The 12,755-nt window shown below is 41.5% G+C and overlaps 1 protein-coding gene across 1 annotated transcript in view; it reads left to right on the forward strand.

Moving 5' to 3' along the window:
- Positions 1-12,755, forward strand: part of exoc2 (exocyst complex component 2) — a 40,328-nt gene that overhangs the window by 13,871 nt on the left and 13,702 nt on the right. The window contains exons 5-10 of the mRNA XM_079220688.1: positions 1,815-1,928; positions 3,204-3,328; positions 8,552-8,632; positions 10,211-10,356; positions 11,766-11,847; positions 11,961-12,063. Coding sequence (XP_079076814.1) covers positions 1,815-1,928; positions 3,204-3,328; positions 8,552-8,632; positions 10,211-10,356; positions 11,766-11,847; positions 11,961-12,063 — 651 coding nt within the window. The remainder of the gene's footprint in view (positions 1-1,814; positions 1,929-3,203; positions 3,329-8,551; positions 8,633-10,210; positions 10,357-11,765; positions 11,848-11,960; positions 12,064-12,755) is intronic.

Raw genomic sequence — 12,755 nt, forward strand, 5'->3', positions numbered from 1 at the left:
TGTTTGTTTGGTTTAGAGGGGCCGGGGGCAAGTGACCAGAGACCAGCTCGTGGCCAGAGAGGAGACCCCCATAAACAGGCTGCACCATTCACTCGTCTCCCAGGGTTGCGTTAAACACCCAGCGTAAAACGCCTACACAATTCTCTTTGACAGTGACGTGTTGATCTGATACCGGGAGGGTTTTTAGAATGAAATACTCCCGAACATATTTAATCGGAGGGGATGTTTGTTAGCAAAAGAACTTCTCTTGTGTGCGCATCTTTGTACAGTGATGTCACCGGATGGTAATTCAGCTGTGGATGTTTGCACCGGCTGTTTGTAACGTCATACTTGGCCTGGATATAACGTAAGTGGTTAATAGGTCACTAGATTGAAAGAGGTTACATCATCAAAACTAGTCTGTACGTAGAGTTAAGTTGTAGCTAAATATTTCCACATGCTAAACTACAAAATTAAGGCAATAGTGCCCCAAGGTATAGGAGGAGGATGATGTCTGTTAGGTAGTGGAAGTGGGTTTCCCCCTCACTCTGAACGTGAAGAAATACTAACATTATAAGCAAGTAATATTGACCTTTGCAGGCAAGTTTAATTTATTGCTTGTGACGGTCAAAGCTGCAGTAACTTCAGTTTATATTGTTGATGATTTACACATGACTAAGGACTTTTCTAGCGAAGACATTTCTTGCGTTTAAACAGTGCAACCCACTTAGGTAAAACACATAGTTGAAGACTTAACACATACACTTAGTGATACTTTTATTTATTAGATAAATATTACCAATCCAGGACTGGAGAGGAAACTGCCTCATTCATTTGGTCATTTGGTACACAGTGTCTGTCAGAGGTGTACTTTGTATAAAGATGTTGTACAACCCCTGATGACTGCTGAAGCTTTAACAGCAAAACACTAAGAACCTTTCTACTTTGTGTCTTCTGCAAACTGAACACGGTAGAGAGATTATGAACAATATTATGAAGTTGTTTACTTTAATTCTAACACTTTTTAAAAGGTATAGAAGAGGATTCCAATGATCATTAAATGTAAGATTAGAGAGCAATAGTTGGGACTGTCTTCAGAAACCATCCTAGTTTAAAATACACATCACTAGAAAAATAATGAAAGAGCTTAAATCATTTACAAAAAATTAACTCTGATCTTTGATACAGATACTTTATGCATTTGCAGCTTGCAATTCCACTCATCGTAACTATTGTGTTTGCACTCACAACGTAGCGCTTCTGGTTTTCTGTACATGTGTTTTGGGGCGCACACGTCACCAAGTGTATGTTTTCTTTTGTTTCACAGACCGTGGACCTTAATTATTGTCTGTGTGACGTTTTTTTTTCTCTTTCTGTTTAACAGCACAGTGGGTGGTGGTGGTGGTGGTGGTGGTGGGGGGGGGGGTTTGGTTTGTGTAGGCCACGGGTCATTAGCAGAGATCAAGCTTCCCTAATGAGTGCTGGGTCCTCCAGGGGCACCCAGGCGTCGCACACTGCACTTCCCACGCCAAGCTCTCCCAGCCTGGGTACTTTCTGGCTGCACACTGCCCCCTGCTGGAAAGACTTACGCTGACATCACATACAAATAGGATCTCACAATTTAAACAATTATATTTCCAATCCCTTCTCACTCACAATTTTTTCTTTTTTTTTCTTTATTTTAGCGTCATTACAGTTGAACTGCATGATTTTATCCTTGGTATTTTCGACTGTACTCTGTACATCTGTACATTGTAGATCTTTTAATACAATATAGCTCTTCTTTGTCCATGCCTTTCTTCTGTGTTCATCTTTGTTTATCGGTCTTCTTTCAGAGGCAAACTCCCACATAAAGACATAGAGGTGACCTTTCCAGGAATGAGTGGAGACTTCACCAGTGAGAACTTCTCTGCCACCTGGTACCTCATAGAAAACCACATGGGCTCCAGGTAGGTCCTTTTCTATCACCAATCGTAAGCTACCATTCCTCATAACTGTTCAAAAGAAATGGAAAAAAGACTCCCTTTGACAGAAGCGCTCTAGAAAGCAACATGCGTTTTTATTCACAGCACAACATATTTCTAACGGAGGTGTAGGATTAGTTTCCTGTGGCTTGGCTTGGTGCAGCAATGAACTAAAGCCAGAGTCCTGTTCACTGCGCTAAAAACTCCTAATGGTTTGTTCCAGTCAAACTCCTTGCTGGCAGGTGAGCTCAGCGGCAGGAAAATCCATGTGTTGCCAACAAGACTTTACTTTTTACACCACTGAGCAGAGCATTATATGCACGAGAACTGCAGTTAGCCGATTAATTGATTCGTCAATCGACAGGAAATTTATCTGCAACAATTTTGATAATGTAGATGTTTTCTGTTTCTAGTACTCTTCTGTGATAGTAAACTGTAAATATTAGATTTTGGACTGTTGGTCAGACAAAACAAGATATTTGAAGACCTAATGGAGAAAATATCAATAGATTAATGAATTATGACACATCTTTAGTTGCAGCCTCATTATACAAACTGACGAAACATAAAATAAAATGAGTTAGACAGAACGCATGGAGGAAAACATATAGATCATTTGTCACGCTTTGGTTTGATGGCTGTCATTTTGAGGTTGTAGTGTCTTGGCCGTACCTCCACATTTGGCCCCTCAGAGAACAGTTACGTACGTAGACGAGGCCGCCCGCTGACCCGAAAGCCCCGAGTCCCGTTCACTGTCATGTCAGGGCAGAGGAGAGTTATTTTGGACTCTCCTGGCTTCCTCTCCCCCCTGCTTAGCCTTCCAGTAACCCAGACCCCAGGATCCAGCGTGACCAGGGGCCTCTGTTTGGACCTTTGCTGGGAGACTGTTTCTTCCTGCGGAGGAAGCGTCACTCGGGACGCTCACACAGACACACATACTCACGTTGGCCCAATGTTTGTGTGGGATTGTGTTTCTGAGATGCATGAATTCGATTGGCCTATTTTTCTTTTTTTATATATATATATACGTTATTAGAGAATATGCACAATATGACGTACAGGGATCAGTGAACAAGTATTTTCATTTTTTTTCTTTTCGATTGGCTTCTTTTCTTAGTTTAACAAAAAAAAAGTCAGAGCAATTTAAAGACGTGGTATTTTTCAAAATGTTGTGACATTTTAAAGACTAAATGAATTGATCGATGAGACAAATATTGCCGCAGGCCTTAATATAATTGCATGATCATTTTGTTTCCTCAGTTTTGAGCAGTTGAAGGTTGCAGCCAATAATCTGAAGAAGCAGGCTACTAAGAAGAATGAGGGGAGTCTGGCCTATGTGAAAGGAGGCCTCAGTACCTTCTTTGAGGCCCAGGACGCTCTGGCAGGTGAGAGGGACTAACACATTTCTGTGTGCTATGGAATTGCACCAAATGGCCTACAATTAATACACAAACTTCCATATCATCACTCTTCATCTCTGCTCAGAAAAGAGCTTTTGATTTTTGGAAAGTGTGTGTGTGTGTGTGTGTGTGTGTGTGTGTGTGTGTGTGTGTGTGTGTGTGTGTGTGTGTGTGTGTATGTGTGTGTCAGGATTTATTTTTCCCACTTCACATGCGGTTTAGCAGCGGTTGATTAAAGAGGCTCATTTGGACGCTGTGTGAAAACCCTCCACTCCGTATTACAGTTTCACCAGCCAACCACAACACGGCTAATTCACCTTCATCAAAATGAGATCAGCTCTCACCTGTCACACACAGTCTCGCTTCAGTCTCCCTAGAGCCTGGAAATGGACACACACACACACACGGCTCAAATTAGATGCCAAGACGATTTCAAGGTAGCAGAGACTGACTGACTGCTGTCGCTCTGCCAGGTACTTAAAATCAATTGTTCGCTTCATCATTCATAATTTTGTCTGTTTACTCTCTCCTCCCGCCATAGCCGCTCAGTTACTTCCCCTTACTATTTATACGTACACTTTTCTGCTTCCATCATTATTATTATTGCTTTCCGTGTGTTTGTGCCCCGGTTGGGAGAGAGGCAATGTTTTCATTGTTAGTGGCTGAATCTAAATAAACGGAGCAGCCCAATACAATGCAGGCCAGAGTATTAGGACTGATAGTGCTGATAACAGACCCAATATGACCAATGGGAACAATGCTCAGTCATTCTCACGTTCAGACTGAGCGTGCCTACTGTGTGCCCACTGCCCCAAAGGGAAGCGTACAGTTTCTCCAGACGGAGGAAGCAATACACTCTGCATGGCCTGAAGTGACCTGTGGCCCGAGAGGGCATAATGAGGCTTTATGACCTGTGACAGGATGGGATTCACTGTTTTGGCCTGAATACAAGATGATTAAGAGATGTCCTACTTGCTTTGCAACACCTATTTGTTTGGATTATGAACTCATTTTAAATGTATTGTCGAATTTATCTCAGAATTAGACTCCTGTTTCAAGTCAAGTGGATTTTCACACACATAGATAGAAAATAATTACAATAAATTACGGAACAATTCTATACAAATATAATTAATCTAAAATAAAATGACAGCTGTATATGAAAAGATAACAATAACAATATAAAAAATAAAATAATAATTGTGATAATAATAATACAAAATAATACAGAACTGTGCAAAATTGTCCGAGGAATATGCAAAGGTTTTTTTAATTCTGTTGCATCATTTCAACTAGAATAGTGGCAACTTAACATAATGTGCAGAAACCATTAGAAGCTCTGGAAGGTTAAACTGGGCTTACTGAACACTTTGAGTGCTGACTATCTGTAACAAATACACTACAAATGAACAATAACAAAGTTTCTAGTTGATAAACAACCAGGCCTCAAAATACAACATAATGGAACAGGTGCACTTCTGTAACACAAAAGATAGAATATCATACAAATGTAGTTTCCCCATCATGATTTATTACTGCAGTAAAACATCCTTTCTCGGCCGCGATTTGGCTCCCCGTCATTAAACGATGAAGTGGAAGCCCAGAATGGATGGCTCAAGTGGACATATTCTGCATACTAGGTGTGATCGGCCAAACCGACATACCAGCCGACATGCCGCCAGATCGAGACAGCTCTGCAACCGCTCCCTGCCGGGCCCAGTTAGCACAGCTGTCTGAGCCACTGTGAATCCTTTCTTTGTCCCTCAGCGGCGTTTGGCAGGTCTCTGTTGTTGCAAGTCCATCCAAATGAACCCCACCTGAGATGGAGCTGTGAAAATTTAAGAGAAATTAGCTGTGGAGGAAAAAAAAAGAGAAAAGGATCTAACAGGGTGCTTGTGTGTTCCCCTTGTTCAGAATTTGCTGTCAGGAGTTGCTGTCGTGCTTCCAGCCCTCTCAATCACCATCAAGATGTTCTGGTCCCCTCTTCTGTTTATTTTCACTTCTGCTCGCATGTGAGATTTTTATTGATGACTTTAATAGAAGTCTGGAGTTACTTTTTTTTTTATGCAAGTGTTGCTGCCGGCAAGGTGGAAACGAGGAGCGGAAGCCAAATCGGGGAAAAGAAACGAGGCGGATAGAAAATATTAGCAGGACTCTGACTTCAATATCCGTGGGGTTTCTCCCCCTCCCCCTCCTTCTTGTCCCCACTAATTGCTTCTTAATTGCTCTCCAGTGTAGCTAATCATCTCCAACAGAAATGGCAAAACAAAATCCCACGTCTCTTTTTAATGCACTATGAACCTTTAAGCTCACAGTTTAGACGTTTGCCTTTGCAATCCACAAATCGTGTTAATGACAGTGCTGTTTGCATTAGTAAACTGAAGTTGACCTTTTTGCAAATGGAGAAACCAGACTAGGAGCTGCAGCCAGCTTTTTATGCTAGGCTTGTAATATTTGAGCTTCCAAAGGGCCGCTTAGAAGTGCATTATCAAGTTGCATGGCCTCCAAAGTTCTACATGGTATAACGAATGAGCTGCTTCCAGATCTACATCCCTGCTTTTAGCATAAGTGTTTATCCAAATGGCACTGTTAACGCATACTTTTTCTTTTATTGAAGCAAAGGATCCGGTCACAACCACTAGATAGATTTTTGGGCCCGATACTGACGTTATTAAGCAGACGCGTCATCGACCAGATTGGCCAATCCAATGCTAGTGTCCTTGTGAATTTCAGTGTTTCTGATGATTAATAAGGTTAAAAAATGTCTCGCCCATATCTTGTGTAACAGCTTTTAAGCAAACCAAAACTTAAAAAGCCAAATACAGACGGAAATAGAGATGAGTCTAAAAATGTTGTGTTGTTAAATATCACAGTGTGTATAAAGGTGGGTGCACAACTCTGACCTTAAATAAAGACAAAGCGTTATGTATCATAATCAGGACTGTGTGTATTTTAAATGTGCATCAATTAGAATTAAACCCTAAATCTGGGCAGATTAGAGTCCTGTACATTATGTTGTATCTGACGCAGCATCACTCACACGGGATCTCGGGGGCAGACAGGGTTATATCTTTTAAACCCATTTTACGTCAGATGATGTAGTTACTGGGGGAAGAAAGTTGGAAGTATGTTGTGAGGCCAAATTAGCGTTTAATCAAATAATGTTGTTTCAAGCACCTATATGTTGAAGTTTCATACATCAAGTTTCTCGTTTGGTTGTGGTCTGATTTTTATGCAAGTTTCAAGAAGGGTTGTGGATTAACTCAGTGGCAGAATTCATGTTTAAATACAATATTTTAGTTGTTCGAAGAAGGGATTTTTGGCTTTGCCGTGAAGAAACAAGTGGTCCTGTAACCCCTCCATGTGAACCGGCGCAGACTGGTGAAAGGTTTTGGCGTGGCGACCGTTTGATCGCGGAGCCTCAGTGACGAGTGGAGCCTCTTGAGACTGAGCTGCTCCGGCTGATTGACTGACTGACAGTCTGTCAGGGAGTCCGGGGGTTGTTTCTACAAAAATGTTGAAATTTGAGGTTTTTCATTGTTGTGTGAACAGGAAGTCTCCCAGCGATGCAGGAAACGGAACGGCTACCGTGTTCCAAAAATGCCAGATTCCCAGGGCCTATTCCCCCGAGCGCCCGGCCCCGGCAGGAGTCAAAACATCTCCAGCTTTAGAATCCAGGGACACTGTATTTTTAATCGTATTCATTTTCTTTTCCCTCAAATGGTTCCAGGAAGTGAAGCGGGAGCTGCCGCTCTTCCTCAGCTCCGGGCTGCGTGTGTTATCCGGACTCTGACCTGATGTTTAGGTTAGCCGTGACGTCATCAGCCCTTCACTGGGTGACAGATGCGGAGGACACACAGCTGGCAGGGGGGGTGGGGGAGACGTGGAGACGTGAAGCAGACCTGCAGTGTGTGTGTGTGTGTGTGTGTGTGTGTCTTAGTCTTCCTGTGGGTCCAGCCCAATCAATCCTGTGCTCTCCCATATACACTTCCACGTCTACGTGCCTTTGTCCTAACCTCGATCTGGCTGCATTTGCCGGCCGGCGAGCAGCGAGAGGTTCATGAGAGGGCCGGCGGCGTCCGTACTGATTAGGCAAAGGCATGTTTGAACAGTGCGTTTTAGGAATGCCTCAGTCTCTGCCTCAGTCTCTGCCTCGAGGCTTCTGTCTGTTAGAATGGACCCACATATTTATTTACAGAACTCGCCCTCTTTCTCTTTGCCTCCCGCTCCCTCTGCTGTCTCCAAGCTCCGCTAACAACGAGCATTTGTAGTTGTGGGAGAAGGAGGAAGACGGGGAAGTGGAGGGAACAGACATTTGTTTTACTGGTTGTTTTTTTTCTCCCATGTTTCGGTCGCTTCATTCTTGAGATGTCTGCCTGTTGCATATTTGAGTCGCTCCCCAAGTATGTGAGAGAAGGTCTCCTAAGCCTTCTCTGCCGCTCCTCCTCTCTGTCAATAAACCCACACTGCAGCTCTCAGCACCCAGCTGCCCACTACGGCACACCATTTATTTATTCACTGGGGCAGCCACACCGCTCGCTTTGCCTCTTTTACTCTCTCTCCGTTTTCTCCCCTCTTTTTTAATTCCCTCTCCCGCGTAAAGCTCTTCATGCTAAGTGATGGATACAAGCCATCAGACCCCCCCCCCCCCCCCCCCCTCCCTCTCAGCAACAGTCATTTTTGGCATCCAGACCTCCAGCTCTGCTCTCCCAAATGTTATTTTTCCGAGAGTTGAAACATTTTAGATTCACATTACCTCCAGGTCAAAGGGCTCCAAATGTCCCAAGACCACAAAGCTGTGCTGTTAATGGCTTTGGTTAGGTGAATTGATCCAGTACAGTCAGCGCCGGGGCAAGGTCACATCGGCTGCTGCGTGGGAACGGGCCCAAGGAGGAGGGGTAGGTTCAATAGCAACATTTGTGGGCGGAGAACCGGCGAGGTTATCTCGCATCTACCACTGGGGTAGGGCCTGTTTATTGTTTTACCTTCGGTTCCTGAAATTGAAAATGTTCCTTTCTCCGGGGATTGCACGTTGGTTAATTTGCAGTGTAGAAAACCGTTTTCCGCTCTTTTGCATTTTCTCACATTTCTTCCCAACTCAAACATCCATGCTATTATTTAATATGTCTCTGATTGTTATTTAGGTGGATTTCACAGTGTATTGTCCATCACAGTCCTTTAAAGTGAATACTGACTTTTGTGTTGCAGCGATCCACCAGAGGCTGGAGTCTGATGGCACAGAGAGAGTGGAGGGATCCATGACCCAGCGACTAGAAAACATCCTCAACAGTAAGCATCTTTTCATGCAGAGGGCCGTCCTGAGAGGAAGTGCAAATGCTTTGCAAATGTGCAGCTTTAGTTTTTGGGCCATTTTACCCAAATCACATCCTCTTAGCACACATAAAGGCATGTGTGATTTAATGCATTGATAGCCGATGACAATGTCACGTGTATTGTATTTAAAGCGGTTTTGAGAAATCTGATTTTAATTTTCACGCAATGCTAATTGCTAATGCTTTATAATTGATAAGAACACATTGAATTTGTCAATAAAATAAAGTAAATAAATCTATTAGATTAGAAAAGTAAATTATTTTGTTTATGCACACTCTTTATCATTCTTCATTTTTTAGCAAACCCTCGAAAAATGTTTCTCTTTCAAAAACGGTCTTCATTCTCTCCCATTCAAATCCTTCACATTTTTTTTTACACAAAACTTCAACTTTTTACACTTTCCATTAATGTTTTCCTAAAAAGTACCGACATACGTAAGGTACAATTCGGAGAGGGAAATCTTCCAGGTCAATAATTCAATTGACATCACAGATGATGATCATATTTTACTTGTATAATATTTACAAAATAATCTCCCTCATTTCACACACGCTGATCGCAAAGTCAAGAACAAAGTCCCATGTTAAAAACATTATTTATTAAACCCTATTTTATCTTTTGAATGGAGAGCTCTTTTGGGGGTTCTAATTCTCTCCCTGCACATTTGCTTTGACTTATTTTTTTACAGTATGTCATTTGGTTGATTTTAACACATTCAAATTAAAACTCAAAGAGCAAAAGGGGTCAAAGCGATTATGAGACGAGACAGTCTTACGCTCTGTGCTGCCAAACGTATCTCGCACTGATATGCCGTCCATTAACAGAACGCATGTAGCCTGTGTGTGTGTTCAGTCGCCTTTTTAGATCTTCCCCTTTTTTTAACAAGCAGATCCCTCAGCAGATCTTGTGTTCCCACCCTCTCATCTCATACATGATAATGTGACTCCTCTAATGAAGGGTCAATAAGCAGGTCCTTTTCCCGGAGTCTAGCGTAAACAAACCACCAAGCCGGACGTAGCTTTCATCCCCGCAGCCTCAGACTAGTGGGCCCACGGCCCAGTGCACCAGGCCACCGCTCACCCCCCAAAAAGTCACTCTGTACGTCAGACACGCAGCGCCAAGCACAAAGTAAGAATGTTTTCATGACGACTCATATTGGCGAGAGAGAAAAAAAATGAGAATTTTTTCCTCTGTTCAGTCCCAAGGATTTTGTTTTGGGGGGTGGGGTTTTTGTTTTGATTAGAAGAAGTAGTTTTTTTTCCTTCTATTTGACGGCACATCCGAGGCCACCCACGAAGCCGGTTAGTCGTGCAAACGTTCCGCTCAGCTGTCTGAATAAGAGATAGCTGTCACTTTCTCCTTAGCGGCTCCGGCTCTACTGTGTCCGATAGCATACAGAGCAGGAAGAAAACCAGAGACCGCCGTTAAAGGGGAAATGTGGTATCAACATTTATTTTCATAGTATCCCAGTTTCTCATTTGCTCCTGCCTCTCTTGCTCTCACTCACACTTTCTCTCGCCGTGTGTCTCGTAGGAGCGAGCGATACTGCAGATACTCTTTTCCAGGAGGTCTTAGGGCGGAAAGACAAAGCTGACTCCACACGCAATGCACTCAACGTCCTGCAACGCTTCAAGTTTCTCTTCAACCTGCCACTCAACATTGAACGCAATATCCAAAAGGTATTATCCAGATAGTATGTACGCATGTGCAAAATAACGATCGGAAGAACAGCTCATGCGTCACTATTAAGTGTCGAATACGGAATAAAGACACACCAGTAAACTTGTAAACGCTCTCATTTGAGCTGTGTGTCGTGAGGTGTTGGATCCTTCATCAGGAGGGGAACGCCTTCAGCTCTCTGGGTGATGGAGGTGAAAATCTGTTTCACAGTCTGCGCTCTCAGAACTTCCCTTCGAATAGAGTGTTTCGGTCTGGTTATTGTATTTTTATTATTCTATTGTTTTCATCTTGGTGTTGATGAAACTAATCTGGAGTTCATTTAGCTTTCATAACAGGACATTGTTGTCTAAAAATACAGAGAAATGCTTGAGTCCTGTGGCTTAGTGTTCCTTTTGTTCTTATAAAACCCAGCAGAACTATCCTCATAAAACCTTGAGTCTCCCAAGAGAAATTGGACTTATTTGTGTTGGCCTTTTATGGGTTTATGGGTAATTAAATATATATTTTTATATATATATGTATATATATATATATATATATATATATATGTATATGTATATGTATATATATATATATATATATATGTATATATATATATACATATATGTGTGTGTGTATATATATATATATATATATATATATATATATATATATATATATATATATATATATATATATATATATATATATATATATATATGTGTGTGTATATATATATATATATATATATATATATATATATATATATATATATATATATATATATATATATATATATATATGTGTGTGTGTATATATATATATGTGTATATATATATATATATATATATATATATATATATATGTATTTATGTATTTATATAATTCATTTTTTATCGGTTGCCTGTAACACTGATACAATCGGTAGTTATAGCCGCTTTTGTAAAGCTCACAATATACAGTTTATGTTTAAACCATTCATGGCACATGTTGTGCCATTTCCACTACCTGGGGATAGCCACAATTTACTTTATAATGATTCATCGTAAAGGAAAAAACGTGCTTCTTCAATAAGTATTTAATAAGTTTTTAAGCGACAGCTTCTTCTTTTTAAAGTCGTTTTTGTCTCAAGCTGCTTTGAGAACTCACACAGCCCTACAAGAAAAAGAGCATTCAACTTTATGTGATTCTAGTGAAGCCGTTCTTTTGATTATGAATTGTTACTTTAAAGTTCTGCTTGATTCAGTGTTTCCATTGCACTGTATCTAGATCTATCCCCAATAAGTATGTAGTTTTAAGACGCAGCTTGGATTGCCGTCATCAGGAGGGTGGCGCTAAAGAGGCTCAAACAGACAATGTGTGTCATGATTGTTGAGTTTAAAAAAGTGACTGAACTGCATTATTCACTGAAGTGACTTTTCTCTGTCAGGGTGATTACGATGTGGTGATCAATGACTATGAGAAGGCCAAATCTCTCTTTGGCAACACTGAAGTCCCGGTTTTCAAAAAAGGTAAACTTTCTTTGCTCAATAAATAAATTAAATTACATGTAAAATCACGTTTAATTAGTATTATTATTTCCTCTGTATTGAATACAATGGGGTTTCCTGTTACTCTGTTCCAGTGTATGCTGAGGTTGAGATGAGGATCGGAGCTCTGAGGAGTCTCTTATTGGAGAAACTGCTCCAGACCCCGTCGACACTGCACGACCAGAAGAGATACATCAGGTCTCCTTACATTTTTTTTATTCTAGAGTCTGTATTCCTCCCAGTCGTCATGTTCATACGTTTCATACTCGTTGATTTGATTTTACATAACGGGTTCATTATGTAAAGCATTTTTTTTTTTATTCATCTCTGTCCTGTTTTCACACACGTCACACAATCTCTGTGTACAAGTAGTATACAGTAATCACACTTGTCATATCTGTGTCATCGGTCGACCAGAACTTCCTCCTCCATTCACTTTCTTCTGTCCGCCAGTTCTCTAATCCTCTCTGCTTTTTGTTGTCCCATCATCTTGTTTCTGTTTCTATTTTCCCCTCTTCCTGCCTTTCGTGCCCTCTTTCCCCTCCTCCCTCTATCCCTCTGCCCATTCATACTTGTGGTCTCTCCCGATTTATTATTGTTAAGACCGACCTGTCAGGATCACAGAGACCAGTTCTCAACCACACGGCAACATCTTTCATCCTGCTGCAATAGGCACGGCTCTGAACGCCCACTCAGCTCCTGTTTACTCTTGCCGTGGATGGTGGGAGCTGCGAGCATGTGTGTGTGTGTTTTGTGTGTGTTTTGTGCCTGGGAGTCTTGCTCAATCTTTTGAAAGATGCCACCTAATGAGAAACAAATGAGTAGGTAGGCCATAGGACAACAGTAGAGGGAGCCAGGCATCAGCTCAAAAGAGTGCATCATCTGAGAAA

This window comes from Taurulus bubalis (genome assembly GCF_910589615.1).
Source record: "Taurulus bubalis genome assembly, chromosome: 7".
Lineage (NCBI taxonomy): Eukaryota > Metazoa > Chordata > Actinopteri > Perciformes > Cottidae > Taurulus > Taurulus bubalis.